This window comes from Coccidioides immitis, assembly GCF_000149335.2.
Source record: "Coccidioides immitis RS genomic scaffold supercont3.1, whole genome shotgun sequence".
Lineage (NCBI taxonomy): Eukaryota > Fungi > Ascomycota > Eurotiomycetes > Onygenales > Onygenaceae > Coccidioides > Coccidioides immitis.
Window position 1 is genome coordinate 1,292,233 of NW_004504310.1, and position 21,462 is coordinate 1,313,694.

Below are 21,462 nucleotides of genomic sequence, written 5' to 3' on the forward strand. Positions count from 1 at the left end.
AGCCAAAACGGTCTCCCGGCATATGTGCTTTGGCTTCGGGGTTGAAAGATGAGGAGGAGCAAAAATGCGACTCCAATTAATGCTGGGACGAGCCGTCCTACCCCACAGGCCGACTGCCATTAGCTTGACTGCCCACCTCCGATCTCCTCGAATCCTCCTCCGAGCTGCGTCCACCACTCCGATCCGAAAACTCGACCTCCTCGCGATAGACAAGAAGTGGAAAGGAAAATGGGAATTTCACAAGTGTCAGAATTCCAGCTCCGCGTCCGCAGAGAAAGCCTATGTTCTCCCCATGTTCCCGTACCCTTCGGGGACTCTACATATGGGCCATGTCCGTGTGTATACAATATCCGATGTCCTAGCACGATTCAAGCGGATGAAGGGATACGATGTGCTCCATCCAATGGGTTGGGATGCATTTGGGCTGCCTGCCGAAAATGCGGCAATAGAGAGGGGCATTAATCCGGCGACATGGACAAAGGAAAATATTGCAAAGATGAAAGAACAATTGAAAGGGTTGGGGACGGATTTTGATTGGGATAGGGTATGCGATTATATACCTTGAGAGAATATTATATGGAGATAGAGCTGCGTGTGAAGAGAGTGCTGATTGGTGTGGCTAGTAGGAGTTTATGACCTGTTCCCCTGAATTTTATAAGCATACTCAACGGCTATTCTTGATGCTTCATGAGAAAGGATTGGCATACCAGGCGAAAGCAATGGTCAATTATGACCCTGTCGATCAGACCGTGTTGGCGAACGAGCAGGTACCTTCATCCACATCAACAATTGGTATGGCGATGTTCTCTGACAACACCTGGAACAGGTCGACGCAAATGGGCGCTCATGGCGGTCTGGAGCTGTGGTCGAAAAACGCGAATTGAAGCAGTGGTTCTTCCGGATAACTGCGTTTAAGGAGGCCCTGCTTAAAGATCTTGATTCACTGGCGAGCGGGTGGCCGGACCGCATTCTGTCCATGCAGCGGCATTGGCTCGGAAAGTCAGTTGGCGCGCGGCTAACATTCAAGATAATTACTCCCAAAGAGAAATTGAATGTTCAGGTGTTTACCACGCGTGCAGATACTCTACCTGGTGCCCAATATGTTGCCTTATCTCTGAACCACCCATTGGTGACACAGCTAGCACACACAGACTCAAAACTCAAAGCTTTTGTTAACTCTGCCAGTCTACTTCCTCCAGATACAAAGGTAGGATACCGTCTGCCTAGTGTGGAGGCTGTGAACCCTCTTCATGCCATTGAAGAAAACCCGAACATCCCAGCAGAACTTCCGGTCTTTGTAGCCCCATATGTTCTCGGGGATTATGGAGAGGGTGCAGTTATGGGTGTTCCCGGACATGATTCTCGAGACTTTGCCTTTTGGGCTGAGAATATGCCGTCTACGCCAGTTATCTCGGTTATTGAGCCAAATTTACGCAATGGCTTTTCTAACAAAGACGATATCCAGAGAGCAGAAGCATTCCTTGGAGGAGGAGTTCTCAATAGTACGTGCGGGAAATTCACCGGGATTTCATCGAATAAGGCCAGAGAAGAAATTGTCTCGAGCCTTCGGGATCATAACAGCTCGGCCGATTTTACTGAAAGCTGGAGACTACGGGATTGGTTAATAAGCCGGCAACGTTATTGGGGTGCACCGATTCCTATCATTCACTGCGGTGATTGTGGTGCAGTTCCCGTTCCTGTTGACCAACTTCCCGTGGAATTACCCACCATTGACGGGGCCGGATTGAAAGGCAAAGCTGGCAATCCACTTGAATCAGCTGAAGACTGGCTGAATACGCCTTGTCCAAACTGTAACAAGCCAGCCAAGAGGGAAACTGACACTATGGATACTTTTGTTGACTCATCATGGTACTTCTTACGATTCCTTGATCCATCAAATGAATTAATGCCATTCTCCCCCGCTCTGGCGAGACCGGTTGATACATATATTGGCGGCATTGAACATGCAATTTTACATCTCCTTTACTCTCGATTTATCTACAAATTCCTCGCTGAGTCTGGATTAATACCCGGTGGCCATCGAGCAAAATCTGATACGGCAGAGCCTTTCCTTACTCTACTCTCTCAAGGAATGGTGCACGGCAAGACATATACTGATCCTGCCACCGGCCGTTTCCTTCGTCCATCAGAGGTTGATCTCTCTGTTCCTGGTTCACCGGTACTAACCGGGACCAAGGTCAAACCAAATATCTCCTTTGAGAAGATGTCAAAAAGTAAATATAACGGTGTTGATCCAAGTACATGCATCGAAAAATATGGTGCGGACGCAACGAGGGCACATATTCTCTTCGCCGCGCCAGTCAGCGAGATTCTCGAATGGGATGAGACTAAAATTGTGGGAATTCAGAGATGGTTTAGTCGATTATGGAAGATCATTTCCGACTCAGAAAAGTCCTTGATATTCGCCGAACTTGGTTTAAGCCGGGAAAATATCCGTTCTGCTGATAATCTTGCTCTACCACCTCTGGATGAGCTATCTGATGACGAAGCTAATCTTCTCCTTATCGCACATTCGACAATCACTTCCGTCTCAAGCTGCATGGAAAAGAACCCTTACGCCCTTAACACAGTTATATCTGACTTAATCAAGTTCACAAACGCAATAACTTCCTCCGCACTGCCCTCATCTCCATCGTCCCCAGCTTCAAAGACAGTATTATACATGCTCGTCTCTTCTCTCCTCAAACTTCTAGCACCCATCGCACCAGCGTTTTCCTCGGAGTGCTGGGAACAACTCCACACCTCTCTTCTCAGCAAGAACGAAAATGACCAGTCGCTATCAATATTCTCTTCACCCTGGCCCACGCCACTGTTAACAGAGCCACAGGTCGAATCGCTCCAGCACCGTGGTTCAAAGACAGTAGCAGTACAGGTAAACGGAAAGCTCCGTTTCACGGCTACAATCCCTCGCTTCTCATCATCTGCCGTAGGCCCGGTCGAGCAATCAAATGGACAGTCCAAGCAACAGGGAAAGGTGGAACGAAATGGACCTATGAGTGAGGAGGAGCAATCCTGGATTATCTCTCATATACTTGAGACTGACAAAGGAAAGCTCTGGCTAACTGAAAGAAACCACTGGGAGAAGCGAAAGCGTGTTGTGGTTGTCGGTGGTGGAAAGGTTGTTAACGTTGTTTTCTAGGATGAGAAGGCGTCTCGATGAACGCTGGATATGAATTCCATCAATGTTAAACAGGACAGACCATCTCTCCTGGGTTTAGTTTATGTACTGTACATTATGTGTATATTAGAACCTTGCTTATATATCAATGACTGGACAAATAGATGCTACTTTTACTGGCTAATGTATAGTGACTGGGATACCGTACACTGAGGCCAGTTAAAGATTGTGTCAGAGTGTCAATAGCCATTCTAGACCATGTGAGTTACATATCAATCACTGAGAGACCTAGTATACAGGTAACAGCAGAACAACAGAGCCAACCACTTCCCACTGGTCAAATCACAGATGCTACCATTGTACGAAAACCAAAACCACAAAGAAGTGAAACAGATCTCAACTATAATAAAAATGCAATATAACCAAATAAAGCCCTTAAAAAAGCCGTGAACTGGAACGCCCAGCACCACTTATAATAAAAGGTCCATTCCCAAACCGGGTAGCAGAACTAAGGGAGTAGAAAATACCAAGGCCGTGGTTAAATAGACATGATGGCTCATATCCACGGAATTTGAGAATAAGTCTTGTCTGGTAACAACGAAAACCTTTCTGGTAGGGGCCAAGCGGAGTCATTTCTTCCCCTCCTCGGCACCGCCTGCGATGATTTGGGGTTAGAGGGGAGGCCGCCTTGCAATTTCGACCTACTTGAGTTGGTTTCGTAAGATGCGCGGAGGTCGGTGAGGCGTTGGGAGGCACGATTAGGCACCGACTCTAGGGCTAGTGGTGGAGGATCGAGAGTGCTATCGCTCCTCTCGTTGGTGGTATAAGTTGGAGCGGAAACGTCTTCAAGGCTCCACTTCAGCGAAGGAGGGTTAACTTGTAAAGGATGGATAGGGAGGGACGAATCTAGGGATGCGCTAGAACCATCTGTAGATGTCTTTTTAGGACCAGAGAATCGAGCTGATGTTAACGTCTCCGGGGGGTCAACTGGGATATGGGTGACTTTCGAGGAATTGTGTGCTTGCTGTGCTGGCAGCGGTACTGGGATACTACTTAGACATAGCCCAATTTGAACTGTTGCAGCACTTATATCTGAAGAACGCCGCCGGTGACTGAAATACGGTTGTGGTGGAAGGAGGATAAAGTCGTCGATATCGGTCATCGGTACGATGGATGACAATCCCGAGGATCGATCTCTCGAAGTGGTAGATAAAGAAAGGAAGCTTTCCCTACTTTGGATGCCGGCGGTTAGGCGCTCCATCGAACTGCGGCCATCAGGGAAAACTGCTTCAGGGATCGAATTTCTTCGTCGTCCTCGGTCAGGTTGCTCTGGCTCTCGGCGCTGGCCAAACCTGCCACTCGAGAAATCTCCGCGCTTCACGATGCTGTTATTTCGCTCAAGGCCAACTGGCATGATCATTTGTTGTGCGACAGCCATCTCAGTGGAATCAGTGTACCGCCTTGGGGGCTTCATAAACCAAACCGGGTTTGCGGATCTGGTAATCAGGTTCTGACCAGTTGCGCGCAGGAGAAGGAATAAGACACCATTCACGATCCCAAACAAATTTATCGCAATCGACATGATCATGGCCGCCGCATTCGTTGCATGGGATGTCGTTGCCTGTATCCAAAATGGCAAAGTGAACGCCTATAAATCTGTAAGTGTGCTGCGTTTATGGAGACTCACGGAAAGCGAAGATATATGGGGAAACTCACAAATATAGCGGAATTAACGAACAGGTAGTATACCTGATTGCGAGTGGCAATTCTTTGCTCAAAACACAGCTTTTCGGTTCGTCGGAGCCGGAACAATAACACTACGGCGTTGACAATGTAGAAGAGAATCAGACTCGAAGCCAATCCTGTCCCAATATCTGACCAAGGCTCAACCCACTGCGTCAGGTCCGCGGTGCATATGCTCATCGTCACAGGCCTGAGATATGACGGTATCCAAGTTAAGACCGAAAAAACAACCACGAGGATCCAGTTGACTGAAGCATAGCTTTTGCAAGGTGAGGCTGAACAGGCCGGGTTGAAACTCCTAATCGCAGCTTCGGAACTAAAGATTAAGATAGTGTATCCGACAAGCCAAGCAGCTACTCGTAAAGTTAGCTGAAACGAAAATTCGTGTCCAGAGAAGAAGTATTTACCAGTCCAGGTAATTTGAGAGTAGACGCTGCAGTTATTAGTGAGAACATCTTGGAGGTTCATGGTCTGCACCGATATGAAAATCGAGCCCTGCGTCATAGTAGCGAGAGCCAATGCGTTGGAGAATATATGAGCCGTTGGGATTTTCGTAAAAAAGTCGAGTTTTCTTAGATATATCAGTTCCATACCCCTGCTTTAGATGGAGGGAGGAGCACACCTTCGAGGCACTCTAAGGCTCGCTACTCTCCAGCTATCGTACAAAACGGTTACCACGACGGCAGCAGATGCAAAGACGTTGAAAGCCGCTGTGACAACGATAGAAATCCGACTCTGGATACTAAATTTAAGGAACAGAGTGTCGGCCAGAGTCGTCGCATTGCCAGCGAACTCGATCTTGCTCCTCTGTAATGCGTCGATTATTGTCTCGTCTATAGCCATTATTATTCAGAACCATGAGGATCCAAACACTGGCGATGAATGCGCAGAGGTCCTCCAGGGCATAACACTAATGCAGTTGGCGGTAGAGTGTAGAAGAGCGCTGGGGGGTAAAGAGTTCGGGCATGGTGGACAACTGCATCAACCAAAGAAACGCTGTCAATAATCCCGTTTTAATCACAGAAATCGCATCGTGAATGCAACAGCATGCGGAATAGGCGCAGTTCTTTCACTGTATGTTGAAAGGACAAATGGTTCCGGAAAGAGTTGAAGCAAGGAGAAAGAAAAGGATGGTTTCCAGAAACCACCTCGAAGAACATGAATATTGGTATATTTTTTTACTTCCATTGGCCCGACACTGTTCAAGCACTCAGAGTTTCAGTGGCAAAGCCAGAGCATTGAGAGGGATCTAGTTCACGAAAGTGGCTCAAAGTTCATCGAGTACTCCATGAAGATATGATACAGTGCCCCATCTAGGCCACATTTGTCACCCAGTCCGATGAAATCCCAAGGACCAAGTCCCAGGAATCAATAGAGACCAAGGTCTTTAGCTGCCAAAGCCAACACATTAGGTAAACGATAGTCGAGGCCAAGGAAGCAGTGGCTTCTCCTGTTCTTGAGTTGGAACGGCTGAGTCCTCGAATGAGTAACAGGATCATGCAAGATGAAACCCGGGAGAGGAATTATTAGCCGTAAAAATAGCCTAATCCAGAACAGGCAACATGATTTTGAATTCTGTAACAATCTGACCTAAGATGACCCAGGAATGTGGAGTTCGACTGGCTGGCCATTGTCTGTCAGATGGTTTTCCGGCGAGAAGCTTTAGGTTCTCAAAAATCCCCGTTTTGTGGAATATATCCGAAGGATTGAAATCCTCCGAAAGAGCATTATAAAGAGGCTTTGCCACCATGTGAGGCTACTTTTCATATTGAGGAGCGCTTGGATGTGAGGGTGAAAGGGCAACAAGGATGTGTGATGGCCATCAGTTATTTGCGGCCCCATTTCCACCTCCCGCTACTTTCTTGATGTTCGTGTTATATCCCCCCATAATGTTCAATTTCGCAGATTCCACGGAGCTGGCGTATAGCTGTGGCCCTTAATTTAAAGTAGGCAACGAACGTGCCCAAAATGCGGCACTCAGCGCCACCCTCCTCACTTTATCCAATAGTGAAACCGCCCGAGGGTCCATATCAGCAGTGGCAACAACCATAGCTGCAGGCAAACACGCAATGCAAAAAAAAAAAAAAAAAAAAAAGAAAAAGGGGGGGGGAGGGAGAGAGGAAGAAAAGTAGTTTTCGTATCATGGGATCCCGAAAGACTTTGACCCAGACTGGACGTACCCCAAAAGCCCAGAATCGTCTCTCTTTCAAAGAGAACGAAAGCTGTCCAAAACGCGGGGTAATATAATCGAGGGATGATACAAATAAAAAAAAAAAAAAAACAGGGGACGCCGTCAAAGGGCATGTAGTTCATTAACAGGTGCATATCTTGGGCCGCCCGTTCAGACGTCACTTTCAGCACGGTCCTGTGCACTATCCATGTTGCCATCTCCCTGTCTCACTCAGGATGTATCGAAAGGGATATTATTCTTGAATTGGCTGGTTTAAACCGCGGATTTTTGATTGACACAACGGCAGTTTCATCTCTCAGGAACGCGGTGACGTTGACGCACGGATACCCGAACGGGAAATTGAGTCATGTGACTGAAGTGTGGCTGGAGGTCGTTCCTTGGCGGAAAGTCGACGTTGTAGCAGAGCCGCTTCGAGAAACGACTACTTGGCAAATTGGCAGCTCACATGAGGTTGACCAGACTTTGCATTCGAGAATTCATTTCCAATACAGATTCGCCCGCTGGATAAGTTCCTTCTGGGCATGATAAGTGCAGCAAGGGCTGTGCACCAGACCAAATTCGGCCAACGTCGACATGAAAGGGAATCTCAGGGGGCGACGGAGTTATGGAAATGCTCCTGGCCGATGTCGCCAAATTCTATAGATAACCACCCTGTGGTAAGAGTTGTACAGAGTCCAGATCACCGACAGCACACGTTCCGGTGGCACTATAGCTGTGATCGAGTACCCACAGGACAGCAGCCCGTGCAAATGCTTTCCGCCTTCTGGATGAGTAATTTTCGTGCATGATACATTTTCAGGTGCAGGAAACACACTGAAAACATGAACAAATCGGTAGTAGTCCCTGCGGAGAGAACAAGAGGCCAACAGAAGGCAACACTGCAAGTCGACTGCCCATAACCTTCCTGGCTACACTATTTATCAGGTCCTATCATTCAACGTATGCTTCACATGCAGGGTGGACGCGAAAGGGAGGGACCGGACCAAGGCCCACAAGTCCAGCTTGATCGTGTAGAATTGATTCGGCACTGCTGCGGCCAGGATCAATTTCAGGGTAGTCCAGGCTTGAGAATCGCTACCACCACTTTTCGCACCTTTTCCAACACATCCCGAAACGCTTTGATCAATATCGTTCTTGAGCTCTTGGTGTTTGGCCAATAAATACCCTCAGATGGAATTCGCCACCGAAATTTCTCATCAGCTTGACCGGAAAAAACTTCGTCTCGTGTCATCCAAAACCAGACCATGGCCCATGGAGGTATAATTAATACACCGGGTGAAACGTTAAGGATAACTCGGAGATTAGGCGTGGACGGCCATTTTTTGTGCGTTCATATCTCCTCAAACTCTGCCAACTCCATTCGATAAGGCCCTCCGGGCCTTCTGGGCATGGTTTTCTCAATTCCAAGATATTTTTCTAAGGTGACTGGGATGCAAGATTGGATGGAATGAAGGTTCGTATGGAAAGATCTACGAGTAGTTGTTCGGAATTGGCCTGGGCCTCTTTCAATTCATTGCATTAATCATAATATCCTTATTCGGATGCTATCGTTAAGATACACCAGCCTTGCAGTCCATTGCAGCGAAACATCTCGTTATTTGCTTGCAACATTTGCCGAAGTCCTAAGCTCCTGCATTCTCCTAGTTCCGTTGCTCCTCCTGGATTTTCTTTCTCTGTCCGTAGGCCTTTGTGACATAGTCGCCCTGATGAACAATCAAATCTTCTTGTTTGTAATCGAACTTGCCGGAGAAGTACGATTCAAGGATGTCCTTCGTGCCCTGTGCATAGCGGATTTGTGCATCAATGGAAGTTCCAGACATGTGAGGGACCATGGCATTGCCGCCGCCCCATGGGCCCTGGACATAGCGTAGTGGGTGGTCTTTGGGAGCAGGTTGTGGGAACCAGACGTCACCGCCATATCCACGGAGATGGCCTGATTTTATAGCTTCTGCGACATCCTCCTTGACGACGATAGCCCCACGGGCGGTGTTTACAAGCCATGAGCCTATTACCCCTTAGTATCCTATACACCATGGTCTTCGAGAAAGCTGGGGATGAGAAAATGTAGCTTACCTTTCTTCATCTTAGAAATGAGTTCCTTGTTGAACAAGCCACGTGTCTTCTCGTGGAGAGGGCAGTTGATAGTGACAACATCACACTGTGCCAACATCTCCTCCAAGTTCTCAACACGACGGCATCCAATTTCCTTCTCGACCTCAGGGCTGAGGGGCTGGTAGTCATAATAAAGAAGCTCCTTGCAGTCGAAGGGCTTAAGACGGCGAAGCACACGCTCGCCAATGCGGCCAACAGCTACAGTTCCGACGACCTTACCCTCAAGGTCATACTCGTTTTTAGCAACGGCAGCAACGTCCCATTCACCGCTGGCAACTTGTTGATGGGCCGGGACGAAATTGCGGACGAGGACTAAGATGGTCATAACGACATGTTCGGCAACAGACACGACATTGCAGCCAGTGACTTCAGCGACAGTGACACCTCCGTTGGTCTTATTGGCGGCATTCAGGTCAACATGGTCGGAACCAACACCCGCTGTGATGGCAAGTTTGAGGTTCTTGGCCTTGGCCAGACGCTCTGCGGTGAGATAACCGGGATGGAACCTTCAAGCCAAAGTCCCGGGTCAGAAAAGTTGAAACTTAAAAATTCTCCACATGTTGCAGTGATAGGTCAACTTACGGTGTAGTGATGATGATCTCCGCATCAACAAGCTCGCGCTCAAAGGTAGAGTTCGATCCCTCCTTGTCAGATGTGGTTACCAAGGTGTGGCCTCTCTCCTCAAGCCATTTTCTTAATCCAAGCTCATTTTCTGTTGTTCCCAATAAACCAGGCTGCTGCTTCGCATGCTCCCCACCCTGCAAAGCAATGTTAGCACCCAGATTTGCATCTTAAACAGGCATTGAATTGCAATTGGACTACGAAGGCGGGGATGTGGAACGAGGAACTTACGTCATACATAACCATAAGAACTTTACCCTGTAATTTGGAGGTGGCAGTCAGTGTCCGGACGCTATTCAATTGTAAAGAAGACGATGCGGTCCATGATGAAGCAAAAGGAGAAGGACTTCGTAAGCTTCCTCGACTTGCGAGGAGAGAAGAGAGGGGGCGAGGAAGCCCTCGAGAAAGGGAGCGGATAATTACCATCTTGAAAGAAATGTAAAACAACAAGCAAGCTTTGTTAAGTTACTTGTGGATAGGAGGATGAGACTTGCTGGTCAGGGACGCTCCAAGCTTCTTATACTCGTGAACTATGAATGAGTATGAAGTTAGCAGAGGCTGGCCTGAGGCGAAATTAAGCCAAAATAAGGTAACATATCCCGCAGGCGAGGGGAAGGGGGCAGAGGAGCTGTCGGAGTTAGTTAGGGTGGGGAAGGCTTCTCCAACTCTGCAGCTAGCCTTACCTCAGCCAATGTAGGACTGATAATGGCGGTTGACCTTAAACTGAGATGGAGGAACGATGCCGTGAGAGGAGCGATGCAGAATCGATGAGAATGAAAGAGGAGAGAAAAAGGAGGAGAAAGATGGATGAACAGGCAGCTTCATCCGAGATATATATAGCCCAAAATCCTCCAACACCAGCCCCTTAGCTTCGTTTACCGGTGGAGAAACCGATTCAAATATAATTATCCACCCTTCTTCTAACATTAATCCGCATCCTGGGTGAGCTTAATAAACTGGATCCTGGGTGTAGAGGGCCATTGTATCACGCAACCCCACCGCTGAAGGTGGCATCAAGCGGGAAAACGCGCATGGAATCCCGCATCGATCGCAACTCATTGGAGAATGCAATTGATGGCACCCCTCCGGAATCAAAATGATTTCACCAATGAGGAGAATCGAAGCCTCGAATCCCATCATTCCGAGACATGGTTCTTGTCCAAGACTCTGGCTGATAACGACAATGCGTCCCTCTGCGGGGTTAACGAAGAGAATCGCCTTTCGAGATCCGGCCTGCAAACACCGTAGTTTGGGTACGGATCATAATGCTTGGAAACATCTTTTGGATGGAACAGAGCCCTACAGAGGTAGATTACATAGTATCTCTTCCCTATCGTGAACCTGCGTCATACTCTATATACCCCCGCGTCTTCCTCAGACTGCAGCGATGTTGAGCTTGTCGCACGATGATGGTAACTCGTTTTGCATATGTAACCCCGTTTGTCTTTCTCCAAGGGTGCGTGGCGTAACGGGACAGCTACTTTGGAAACAAGGTCGGCAATAACAGGCCGTGTGTTGCACATCTTCCTCACACAGGTAAGTGATATTCCGTGGAGGAGGAGTGAGTACCCCGCGCGAAGAGAAACACTCGTGAGGGGTAGAAGCAGCTGATGTAATGAGGGGTGTGAGGGTCAAAGCTGCGCGAAACCACCAATAAGCTTTGGCTCCAAGCCCAAACTTCCCCCGCTAGGCGGCGCAACTAACGAAAACAGACAAGCTACCTTTGTACTCCGCACTCCGTTCGCATCGTAAACCCGGTAGGGGGAAGGGCTGAATGCGAGCATACCAGCCTACAGAGGGCAAGGAGTACGTATCCCCATCACCCAAGATGCTTGGATTGGACGCATGTTCCGGCCCCCTTCGCTATCCATGGGAAGTAGGTAGAACTAGGGATGGATGCGGGGGTTTGATTGGAGACGAATCGCATTCTTGGGATGTTGACCCATCTTCTATTTGCTCCCGGAGCTCGATGGAATTGGGGGTTGGGATTTCCTTGGAGCATGTAACGGCTGAGGATATAAGCAGACAAAATTGATGGGCTCAAGGTTTAAATCGCAAACAAAAAAAAAAAAAAGGAAAAAAAGCCAGAAGAGGACAATATCATAAAGGTTTTTAACCAAACAGGGAGCTCAATCAATGACAACTTCGGCCCACCTGTGCCCTTTTTTTCTTTTTCTTTTTTGATCAAAGCTAACGAGATGGCTCAGGAACATAACTCTAATTGGTCTTTCGGGACATCAGCTCCCCTGGCCCAAATTGTGGGAGATTGTAGAAGCAACCCAGGGTGATGTAATGGCACTGACAATCCCATCGTTCTAGAAAAAGGAAAAACAATGATGGCCTTGCTATTGGTTGAGACGCAGCAAAGCTCAATAAGGGCTAGGAACGAACGGGTGTGGCACACTCTGCAGGAAAACTCATTGGCCACACATTCCCAGTATGAACGCAAACCCACAGGTTGAGCTCCAACCAAGCTTAGACAACCAAAATCTCGTCCGAACCAAAGGCTTGTAAAATAGACCGTCACAGGAAAGAAAAGGATGGTTGAGCGTCGGCTAGTTTGGGGAGGATGCGGACTCCGAGGACGATATTTCCAGGTCGCTCGCAACACAGTCCATGATCAAAGATTCTGGTATGCCATAAGCAACGGTGGTAATAACCACCCCCCCATAGGTGACTTACTGATGACTTTGTAGTGAAAAACAAAATGGCGCGCTTTCTCGTCCGGATCATCGACAGGTGATACTTGCTCATGTACCATGGGTGGATCGAATACTTCGAGCTCACCAACCTTGTAACTAACGCATTGGTCAGCCGTTAGCTTCGGACTAAGGCAATGAATAGATGCCATGAAATACAAACCATATCGCGCTCCCAGGGATCCCGGGGGTTAGCGTGGGCCCTGGATTTGTGACTGTTGCCTTCTTCGGTGGCATCGTACTATGGGAGACTCGGATAATTGTGACCGCCACTTTTCCCTGTGGATAGTCGACATCCGAGTAGTACCCTACGGGAACAGCGTGGAGCTCTATTACAATATATGAGCCTGCAAGCAATCAACAGAAAACATCATATGAAACGGAAAGGCCTACTTGCTGGAAGGTATGCGAAAGAAAAGTAAGCTTTCCTACACCCATCCTCGCAATTGACTACTGCGTTGTCGATATGTTTCGTCCACCATCCGTCTTCGTCCGCTTCCAATTCGGTGAACTTGACTGAATAATAATGGTTGACTGCCTTGCCATTATCCAGCTTCAAGGTGATATGGAGCCCGTCCCCAGCTGAGAAATCGAAGCTTGGTGCTATCCGCATACAGATAGAAAAGACTTGCCCAGGAGGGGCATTGACGCGTTTTTCAACCCGCATAGGGTCCTTGGCCCATGGGACTATATCGCTGTGGCAAGAATCATCGGCGCATACATCAGCCTCCTTGAGCGCCTTGTCAACACTAACAACTCTCACTTGAACTTCGACGCCGTCAAGTATGGCCATATTCACCACAGTGCTTGAGAAGGCCTTCAGCAAAAGAAACAAAGGTTGATGGGGAAGAATGGATGATGAGAGTTGGACAGGAAACTTGTTGTTGCCGGGGGATGTTGAGGGCCTAGATAGGTGGCCGATAACATAATCGTGGCACAAAAAAGAGAAAGCTACTTCATTTGAAAGCTTTCCAATTTTTCACGATATTTTCCTTCTGTACACCACTCCAGCATGAATAACAATCCTCACGTTCATCGGTTTCACTGGTTATTCCCATTGGCTGAACGAGTTTTGTCTGAACAAAAATTCATGCATTAACTGGGATACCACCCTTAAAGGAGTCCTATGTTTTCTAAGAGGGAAAGAGAGAGGTCTATACCATGCCCTTTTATTGTTAAGGTTCCTCATTCTATTCACAGGCAGCTGAGGAAAAGGAGGGGAAAAAATTTGAGGCGAGTCAAAGTGCTCTTGCTTGCAATCCAGATCTCAAAAGCTCAGAAACCGTGGAATAAGAATCGTGGTAACATTTGGCGACCGGGTATCAATAGTGTCAGCAGGTCTATGTAGGCGGGTGTTCATCCAGGTTGGGTTAACGTGTATGTTGCGTGGCTCCTCTATCATCGCCGACTTCATCGTCACTGTCATCCATGAAGCCTTCTTCTAGTTCTCGACTAAGTCGCCCTTCCGTGCCCATAGGGTCGTCTCTCTGTCTTTCAAGGGCCGCTCTGCGCGCAGCGTCCATTTCAAATCCAACCATCCCTTCGCCCTCTTCGTCTAACACGCTGCCAGAGTCATCTTGACCCTCAACAAACTGTCTTCTCCATGAGGAGGGAAGCACGAAGCGCATTAGGGCATCGGATGCACGGTCCCGAAGGGAGGATGTGTGGGCCGAGATTGTATGAAGAGGGAGATACTGGGCATATCTTTGCCGGTATCGTCGAACAAAAGGAATGACTGCATAGAACAATAGGATGTAAAGACCGAGGGAAATGAGGGCGGGAACGAAGAGGGTCTACATGGTTGGAGTCAGCAAATTGGTTCCGCTCCCATGTCCGGGCCAATTCAACAGGCTTTACCTTCACAACGCTCAAAGAAGACCCCATAGCTCAGCACATCTATGGCTTATTTCGTAAGCATGAGGGCGTTGAAAGGGAGTTTCTGTCCAGCCAAATGGCGGGTGCAACTTTCAAAAACACTTTTCCTTTCTTAAAAACCTCATAAGTGACATGTTATTGTGACTGGCAAGATTACCAGACAAGCATTTGCCCAGGGCATTGCTGTCTCAGCTCTGTGGTTGGAGCGTGAGACGGCCAGGGCTGTTGGCCTTCGGCGGTGGGGACCTCACGTGAAGCCGGGCGCTTAACCCTTTCTGGGCAGTCCCCCCCTTAGCTGCGATTCGCCCTGGAGATACTCATGCAGATTTACAATCTCTCGTTTGTGAAATGCCCAGAAGTGACTGCATTAATTATCCGTCTTTACAAAGTGCAGACACTGTCTGTGGTATAATACTAGACTTCACTTTTTTCCAGCGGGGTAGCTCAAGCGAGGAGCTGCGCTTCACAGTTCGACGAAGCTGCTTGCATATATAATAACTTTCGAGAATCATTTCCTTCTTCATGCGTCGCTGGCGCGAGGAGTCGGCATATTCCTTGCTTGGGAGTTAACTAGAGTTTGTTGCAGTTGCTTAAGCACGCGATAGGGGACACAATATCCCGGACCTTTGCTTAACCGGGAAAAGTGTATGCCAGAACGGAAACGACCGCCGCCAAAATCCCTTGCTCTGGCCGCGCTGGTCCCGATGTTGCTGGGATCTTAACCGCTCAGTTTTGCTGCATGACACGGTAGTTCCATCGAAATGCCTCGTCCTCCAACTCCTTCGGATAAGTCCAAACAGTCCTCGGCCAGCAAGTCGTTTTTCGGGAGAAAGCTACACAAAGACCGCGGTGCAGACTCGAGAGGGGAAGGGACATCAGACGCGTTCAGCGTTGCAGGGAGTGCCGCCGGATCACGCTCTTCCAGATACTCAAAACGCGACTCTCTATATGCGCTGGACCTTTCAAGTGAAGTGGAACCACCCTCCTCCGGAATAATCACCGCAATACCTTACGATAGCGTCCCCCCAAATGCAAAGTCGCCGATCCCGGTCGATTACCTCCCGAAATCCGAACCCCCAGCACGCAAAGATCCTCCAAAGAGCCCCTACGAATATCCTCAATATTCTCCACTGAACAATGCTCCAATGCAAACCAATTCTACTTATCTCTCCGGTCCCAGGCCACCCCCACATTCTAGCATGGGTTACTACGATAAACTGAGCAAAGCATACAACTACCCATATTCCACACCGGACTCGTCTGCCAATTCGCGAACTTCCTTAGACCAGACGAGTGTCTATTCCTCCGTATCGTCCACGACCAGGACCTCCACCCAAGACGCCTCTGGGCGCCTTCTCTCCACCGGCTATCCTAATGAACGATATCCTCCTTCGTCAAGCGGCAGCGGTTATCGAAATGTCGATCCCTATCAAAATAATTGGCCTACCTATACTACACCCCTTCAAATGGCACCAGATGGCTCGTTCCCGAGACCTAAAGACGATAGGGTTGTCGATCAGATGTTCTATGAGCTAATGATTAAACGAGGATGGCAGAATTTACCTGAGCAGGCGAAGAGACAGATGTTGGCGTATCCAACTTCCAAAAAATGGACGCTGGTACATCAGGATCGACTCACACAATGGCAAGGAGAACAGAAGCGCAGACAACACGCCCGGCAGACATATGGCTCGTTGGATGGACCCAGGGGTCTGCTTGATCGCGCAGATGAGGAGGGAAGCCCGGAATGGTATGTCAAGAAAGTTATGGATGATACAATTACTGCGAAAGAGCTCGGAAGTTTAAGCGTCAGCTTGCGAACGCAGCCCATAAGGTAAGCTTATTTTATGGTACCGCCCACTTCCGGAACCCTATAACTAACTTTCAGGGTCTAGCTGGGTCAAATCGTTCGTAGAAGCGCAAGGGCAGATTGCTTTGACAAGCGTCCTTCTTAAAATCAATCGGCGGAAGGCTTCAGGTCCAGCACCCCCCACTGCTCAGTCCGGCGACAAGGATCTAGATCGCGAATATGACATTGCGAAATGTTTGAAAGCCCTAATGAATAACAAATATGGTGCTGATGATGCGTTGGCGCACCAGCAAGTCATCGTTGCTTTGGCCAGCTCTTTAATATCTCCCCGCTTGACCACGCGCAAGATGGTTAGCGAAATCCTTACTTTCTTATGCCACTGGGCCGATGGCCAGGGTCATCTTAAGGTTTTACAGGCCATGGACTATGTTAAGAATTTGCAAGGTGAAACTGGTCGATTCGACGCTTGGATGCGGGTTGTCGAAGTCAGTATCGATGGACGAGGCAAAATGGGAAGTCTGGTGGGCGCCAGCGAGGAATTCAAGAGCGGTGGTGTAGGAATGGAGAACTTACTTATGGAATACGCCCTATCGACAATGTTCTTGATAAATATGCTTATCGATGCTCCCCAAGATGACTTGCAACTTCGCTGTCATATCAGGGCCCAGTTCACAGCATGCGGGATCAAACGACTTTTGGGAAAGATGGAAGGATTCCAGTACGACGCCATCGAAAAACAAATAGAACGTTATCGGGAAAACGAGGCTATTGACTACGAAGACCTCCTGCAACGAGAGAGTAGTAGTCTCAAAGACGGCATTGAAGGAGAAGTCGCTGACATGAATGACCCAGTCCAAATCACAAATGCAATTGTTGAAAGGTTGCGAGGAAGTCGTTCGCAGGACTTTTTCTTATCGGCCATGCAACACATGCTCCTTATAAGGGAAAATGCAGCGGAAGATGGGCAAAGGATGTTCCAGCTCGTTGACGCCATGTTGAGTTATGTTGCAATGGACAGGAGACTACCGGATATGGAACTGAAGCAGAGCCTTAATTTCACCGTTCAGAGTTTGCTGGATAAGCTACATACCGATTCCGAGGCCAGAAGGGCATTTGATGAATCCCTTGAAGCACGCCAAATTGCCGAAGCGGCGATCGCAGAACGAGATGCGATGAAAGCGCAGATCGAATTAGGAGCCGACGGGTTGGTTAAAAAATTACAAAAGCAAATTGAAGAACAGAATGGAGTAATGGACCTCCAAACCCGCCAAAATGAGTCCCTGAAGGCAGAGCTCGCGGAAGTCCAGCGGCTACGGGCTCAAGAGCTGCAACGCAACGAACTTGAAACTCGAGAACTATATCTGATGCTCCGTGACGCTCAAGACGTTGCTGCTTCCAAAGCACGCACTGGAAAAGATGGTATTGCTGAAATGGATGCTGCGCAAATGCAGGGCATATTAGACCGCGAAAAGCTCATGGAGCGCCTTGAGAAACAATTGGAACGAACGAAAACCCAGTTCAAGTTAGAAGGGAAAGTATGGCAGCAGAATGGACCGTCAGACCGATTGCGAGAATTGCGAGAGAGGATGGACAGTATGTACGCTGTAGACACTGAGCTCGACGAAGAGACCAGGCGCAAGTTCACGAATAGCACACTTGGGACGGTTTCACGGAAGAGGAGTCAAGCCGGGAAAGATTCTAGTGCTGAGGGTCAAATGGATAGCCAGCTTTCTGATGTTGAAGAAGGCGAAGAGATGGTCCAAGAAAAGGCACGCTTGATTGAAATCAAGCGCCCCCGGATGAACCCGGAGCAGGCCACAGGTCTCCTGAATGAACTCGCTTCAAAGGCTGAGAAAGTAGACCAAACGGACGAGGAGGAAGAAACGCCAAAGCCCGATTCCTCGCCCGCGCCAGAGAAACCGGCAGCAAAGCAAGAAGGATTCAATGGGCCGCCACCTCCGCCTCCGCCTCCGCTACCTGGATTTTCAGGTCCTCCGCCCCCTCCACCTCCACCTTTGCCAGGCTTCTCAGGAGGGCCACCTCCACCCCCGCCACCTCCCTTGCCCGGATTTTCCGGCGGTGCGCCTCCACCACCTCCACCACCTATGCCAGGAGCTCCAATACCCCCTCCTCCCGGCGCACCACCGTTGCCGGGAGCTTGGAAGGGTAATTTTCTATCATCTGTTCAAGCTCCAGGTACACCTGGTGTTGTACTTCCCTTCATCCGACCGAAAAAGAAACTCAAGGCCCTTCATTGGGATAAGGTGGACACTCCAGAAATAACGGTATGGGCAGCCCATGCCCCAACCCACGCATCTAAAGAAGAAAAATATACAGAGCTTGCCAAGAAAGGGGTCTTGGATGAAGTCGAGAGACTATTCATGGCAAAAGAGACCAAGCTTGTTGGCTCGGGCACTGCAAAGAAGAAGGATAAAAAGCAAATCATCTCTAGTGAATTGATGCACAAGTTCCAGATTGCCATGGCCAAGTTCTCGCAAGTACCTGCTGAGGAACTTGTCCGCATGATTATTCACTGTGATACGGAAATTGTGGGTAACAGTGTCATTATGGAGTTCCTCCAACGAGAGGATATGTGTGTTATTCCGGAAAACACAGCCAAGCTTATGGCACCGTATAGCAAAGACTGGACAGGGCCAAATGCTGCCACATCAACCCGAGAGCAAGATCCCAGCGAATTGACGCGCGAGGATCAGGTGTATCTTCAGACGGCATTCGAACTGCATCATTATTGGAAAGCGAGGATGCGAGCTCTTGCGATGACGCTATCATTTGAATCCGAGTACGATGAACTATCCGCTAACCTTCAGGAAATTGTCAAAGTTTGCGAGTCGTTACGAGATTCTGTTTCGCTAATGAACGTACTTGGCCTAATTCTGGATATTGGTAACTTCATGAATGATTCAAATAAGCAAGCCGTCGGGTTTAAGCTGAGCTCGCTGGCAAGACTGGGAATGGTCAAGGACGACAAAAATGAATCGACTTTCGCCGATCTTGTTGAGCGCATTGTTCGAAACCAATACCCCGAATGGGAGAATTTCCAGGACGAAATTGGAGGTGTTATCAAAGTTCACAAAGCAAACATCGACCAACTACGTTCCGACGCGGAAAGATATATTGGCAACATCAAGAACGTTCAGTCGAGCCTCGATGCAGGGAACCTGAGTGATCCGAAGAAATTCCATCCTCAAGACAGGGTAAACATCGTGGTGCAACGCTGCATGAAAGATGCGAGACGGAAAGCAGAGCAGATGCAACTCTATCTCGAAGAGATGTCCAAGACATTTGATGATATCATGACATTCTATGGTGAAGACAGCACTGATGAGAATGCCCGGAGAGACTTCTTTGGAAAGCTCGCGGGCTTCTTGCTCGAATGGAAGGTTCGTACATCTTATACCATGCATGGATTTCTAAAGCTAACTAGGCATTTAAAATTGTAGAAGTCTAAAGACAAGAACATCGCTTGGGAGGACAACCGACGCCGAATGGAGGCATCTTTGGCCCGGAAACGTGTTAATCCTGCCGTAACGAATGGAGCCGATGGGACAGGTTCGCAAACGGCAGCCAGCAGCGGAGCGATGGATTCTTTGTTGGAGAAACTGCGAGCTGCTGCTCCTCAGGCACGTGATCAACGTGATCGCCGTCGTCGTGCGAGGTTGAAAGAGCGACATCAAGTTCGTGTAGCGTCGGGTCAGCGTATGCCTGAGCTTTCGGTAAATGATGGTGAGAAGCCCGAAGAGAGTACAGCAGTCAACGGAGAGCATGCACAAGAGCCGGAGAATAAACCGGAATGTAGCTCCCCCACTGCTGAAGTTCAGGTTTCGGAGGGCGAAGATGTTGCAGATAGAGCGGCCAGCATGCTCCAAGGTTTGCGAGAGAACATGGACTCCGATACGGCTCGTGCTCGGCGACGAGACAGCGCTGAAGAGGCAAGAAGGAATCGAAGAATGAGGAGGCGAGTAGCTGGGACCGCCACAACTAAAGAAGGGAGCCACAATGATTCTACTCCGTTACCACCAGTTCCGGAGCCAGAAGTCCCCGACGATACTGCTACAGTTGAAAAGCACAATCCAGAGTCGCCTAGCGAGCCAGAGCCATCCAAGCCCGACGAGCCAGCGACGGAGCTTGCCCCGACTCCAGACGAGATGGAGAAAAAAGAAGAAACTTGATATTTTGTTTTTTTTTTTGTTTTAAGGGTCTTGTAAAACACCACTCTTTTGTCGCTGCGGTAGATTTCATCATACACCTTATATCCTCGTTTGCATGAACGTTACGCACTTCTCTTTTCTTATTCGGACATTTTACGGTTCTACACATGTTTGGTCTTCAGCATAGGTTTCTATTTGACGCCTTGTATTATGTGAGCGCGAGACATGTGCCTTTACATCTCGCGGCTAAACTCGCCCCGTGTATCTTTCTGGTTGAGTTATGGAGTCTTTTTTTCCTGGTTAATTGGAGGGTTGAGTGCTTGACTATTTGGTATCCATGTTCCCCCACCGTTTGATTAATTTTCTTTTTTACTTTTTTCTTTTATTTTCTTTTTTTTCTTTTTTTATTTTTTTTCCCCTTTGAGTCTTGTTGAGCTTTAGCCGCTGGGGCTTGGTTCTTATGTTGCATGTTGGAAGGGATTTGCCCTTATAGACGAATCGTTATCATGAGCGCGACAGATATTAACTGGTTTACAAAAGAAGGCTGACGCGGCGATTAATTAATATTAATGTGAGACTTTTCTCTTTCTCCCAAATCTGTTTCGTGTAAGCGACGACCACATGAGCCTTATGACAGGTTTCCTGGGGTGAATATGGCCAGGGATGGCACTTTTCGTGTCTGGAATTTTAAATCTCGAGACACTTAGTCGCGGACATAGGATGATGATAATCCTCAATTGACATCAACCAAGATCTACCTCGCTTTGCGTTGCTGCTGGTGCGAGCTTGCCCCTCGACATCAAGCGAATCGGCATGGGTAGAAATTTATCTCCGCGATCGTTTGCAGGCATCACATGTTGTGTGACATGGGAAGCCATGTGCTTTTAAGCCCCGGAACCAAGTTCCAGAATTCATATCCCCGGCGCTCCTTCGAGATTCTATTAAGTCCCCAGTTCGTCCGGAGTACTCTGTACTCCCTGACTTAATCAAGACGAAGCGAAGGCTCCCCGCTCCATTGTGTCCCACCATGTGGCCCTGCCTGCATGAACAAATGTCCTTATTAACATCAGCCAATTGAGATCCACCCCTTTTTATCACGCTAG

The 21,462-nt window shown here is 48.5% G+C and overlaps 6 protein-coding genes across 6 annotated transcripts; 2 read left to right on the forward strand and 4 right to left on the reverse strand.

Moving 5' to 3' along the window:
- The first annotated feature begins 24 nt into the window (after positions 1–24).
- On the forward strand, positions 25–4,752 carry CIMG_10997 (leucyl-tRNA synthetase). Its single transcript, XM_012358978.1, has 3 exons — positions 25–544; positions 627–767; positions 827–4,752. The coding sequence occupies exons 1-3, from the start codon at positions 65–67 to the stop codon at positions 3,158–3,160; spliced, it is 2,955 nt and encodes a 984-aa protein (XP_012214401.1). The 5' UTR covers positions 25–64; the 3' UTR covers positions 3,161–4,752.
- On the reverse strand, positions 3,696–5,905 carry CIMG_02651 (uncharacterized protein; the record flags this gene model as incomplete). Its single annotated transcript, XM_001248879.2, has 4 exons — positions 5,505–5,905; positions 5,290–5,453; positions 4,856–5,235; positions 3,696–4,787 (listed from the first exon to the last, which is right to left on the reverse strand). Exons 1-4 carry the CDS (start codon positions 5,723–5,725, stop codon positions 3,696–3,698), a joined length of 1,857 nt encoding a protein of 618 aa, XP_001248880.2. The 5' UTR covers positions 5,726–5,905.
- Positions 5,906–8,571: 2,666 nt separating this feature from the next.
- Positions 8,572–10,566, reverse strand: CIMG_02650 (formate dehydrogenase). Its single transcript, XM_001248878.2, has 6 exons — positions 10,490–10,566; positions 10,230–10,336; positions 10,038–10,064; positions 9,768–9,943; positions 9,147–9,691; positions 8,572–9,078 (listed from the first exon to the last, which is right to left on the reverse strand). The coding sequence occupies exons 2-6, from the start codon at positions 10,230–10,232 to the stop codon at positions 8,714–8,716; spliced, it is 1,116 nt and encodes a 371-aa protein (XP_001248879.1). The 5' UTR covers positions 10,233–10,336; positions 10,490–10,566; the 3' UTR covers positions 8,572–8,713.
- Positions 10,567–12,109: 1,543 nt separating this feature from the next.
- On the reverse strand, positions 12,110–13,343 carry CIMG_02648 (uncharacterized protein). The gene is made up of 4 exons (XM_001248876.2): positions 12,899–13,343; positions 12,669–12,834; positions 12,489–12,604; positions 12,110–12,435 (listed from the first exon to the last, which is right to left on the reverse strand). The coding sequence occupies exons 1-4, from the start codon at positions 13,296–13,298 to the stop codon at positions 12,362–12,364; spliced, it is 756 nt and encodes a 251-aa protein (XP_001248877.1). The 5' UTR covers positions 13,299–13,343; the 3' UTR covers positions 12,110–12,361.
- Positions 13,344–13,383: 40 nt separating this feature from the next.
- On the reverse strand, positions 13,384–14,547 carry CIMG_02647 (uncharacterized protein). The gene is made up of 2 exons (XM_001248875.2): positions 14,363–14,547; positions 13,384–14,298 (listed from the first exon to the last, which is right to left on the reverse strand). The coding sequence occupies exons 1-2, from the start codon at positions 14,387–14,389 to the stop codon at positions 13,876–13,878; spliced, it is 450 nt and encodes a 149-aa protein (XP_001248876.1). The 5' UTR covers positions 14,390–14,547; the 3' UTR covers positions 13,384–13,875.
- A 317-nt stretch (positions 14,548–14,864) lies between these two features.
- On the forward strand, positions 14,865–20,942 carry CIMG_02646 (cytokinesis protein sepA). Its single transcript, XM_001248874.2, has 3 exons — positions 14,865–16,214; positions 16,276–19,591; positions 19,652–20,942. The coding sequence occupies exons 1-3, from the start codon at positions 15,142–15,144 to the stop codon at positions 20,378–20,380; spliced, it is 5,118 nt and encodes a 1,705-aa protein (XP_001248875.1). The 5' UTR covers positions 14,865–15,141; the 3' UTR covers positions 20,381–20,942.
- Positions 20,943–21,462: the final 520 nt, after the last annotated feature.

Excerpts from the sequence above, each read along its gene's own strand:
- CIMG_10997 (XM_012358978.1), top strand. The coding sequence starts at position 65 with ATGCGACTCCAATTAATGCTGGGACGAGCCGTCCTACCCCACAGGCCG. Across the intron at positions 545-626 it reads CGGATTTTGATTGGGATAGG|GAGTTTATGACCTGTTCCCC; the intron begins GTATGCGATTAT and ends TGTGGCTAGTAG. Across the intron at positions 768-826 it reads CCGTGTTGGCGAACGAGCAG|GTCGACGCAAATGGGCGCTC; the intron begins GTACCTTCATCC and ends CACCTGGAACAG.
- CIMG_02650 (XM_001248878.2), bottom strand. Across the intron at positions 9,944-10,037 it reads TTCTTATGGTTATGTATGAC|GGTGGGGAGCATGCGAAGCA; the intron begins GTAAGTTCCTCG and ends ATTGCTTTGCAG. Across the intron at positions 9,079-9,146 it reads CATTTCTAAGATGAAGAAAG|GCTCATGGCTTGTAAACACC; the intron begins GTAAGCTACATT and ends AAGGGGTAATAG.
- CIMG_02648 (XM_001248876.2), bottom strand. The coding sequence starts at position 13,298 with ATGGCCATACTTGACGGCGTCGAAGTTCAAGTGAGAGTTGTTAGTGTT. Across the intron at positions 12,835-12,898 it reads TTTCGCATACCTTCCAGCAA|AGCTCCACGCTGTTCCCGTA; the intron begins GTAGGCCTTTCC and ends ATATTGTAATAG. Across the intron at positions 12,605-12,668 it reads ATCCCTGGGAGCGCGATATG|TTACAAGGTTGGTGAGCTCG; the intron begins GTTTGTATTTCA and ends CCAATGCGTTAG.
- CIMG_02647 (XM_001248875.2), bottom strand. The coding sequence starts at position 14,389 with ATGGGGTCTTCTTTGAGCGTTGTGAAG. Across the intron at positions 14,299-14,362 it reads CTTCTTTGAGCGTTGTGAAG|ACCCTCTTCGTTCCCGCCCT; the intron begins GTAAAGCCTGTT and ends CCAACCATGTAG.
- CIMG_02646 (XM_001248874.2), top strand. The coding sequence starts at position 15,142 with ATGCCTCGTCCTCCAACTCCTTCGGATAAGTCCAAACAGTCCTCGGCC. Across the intron at positions 16,215-16,275 it reads TTGCGAACGCAGCCCATAAG|CTGGGTCAAATCGTTCGTAG; the intron begins GTAAGCTTATTT and ends TTCAGGGTCTAG. Across the intron at positions 19,592-19,651 it reads GCTTCTTGCTCGAATGGAAG|AAGTCTAAAGACAAGAACAT; the intron begins GTTCGTACATCT and ends TTAAAATTGTAG.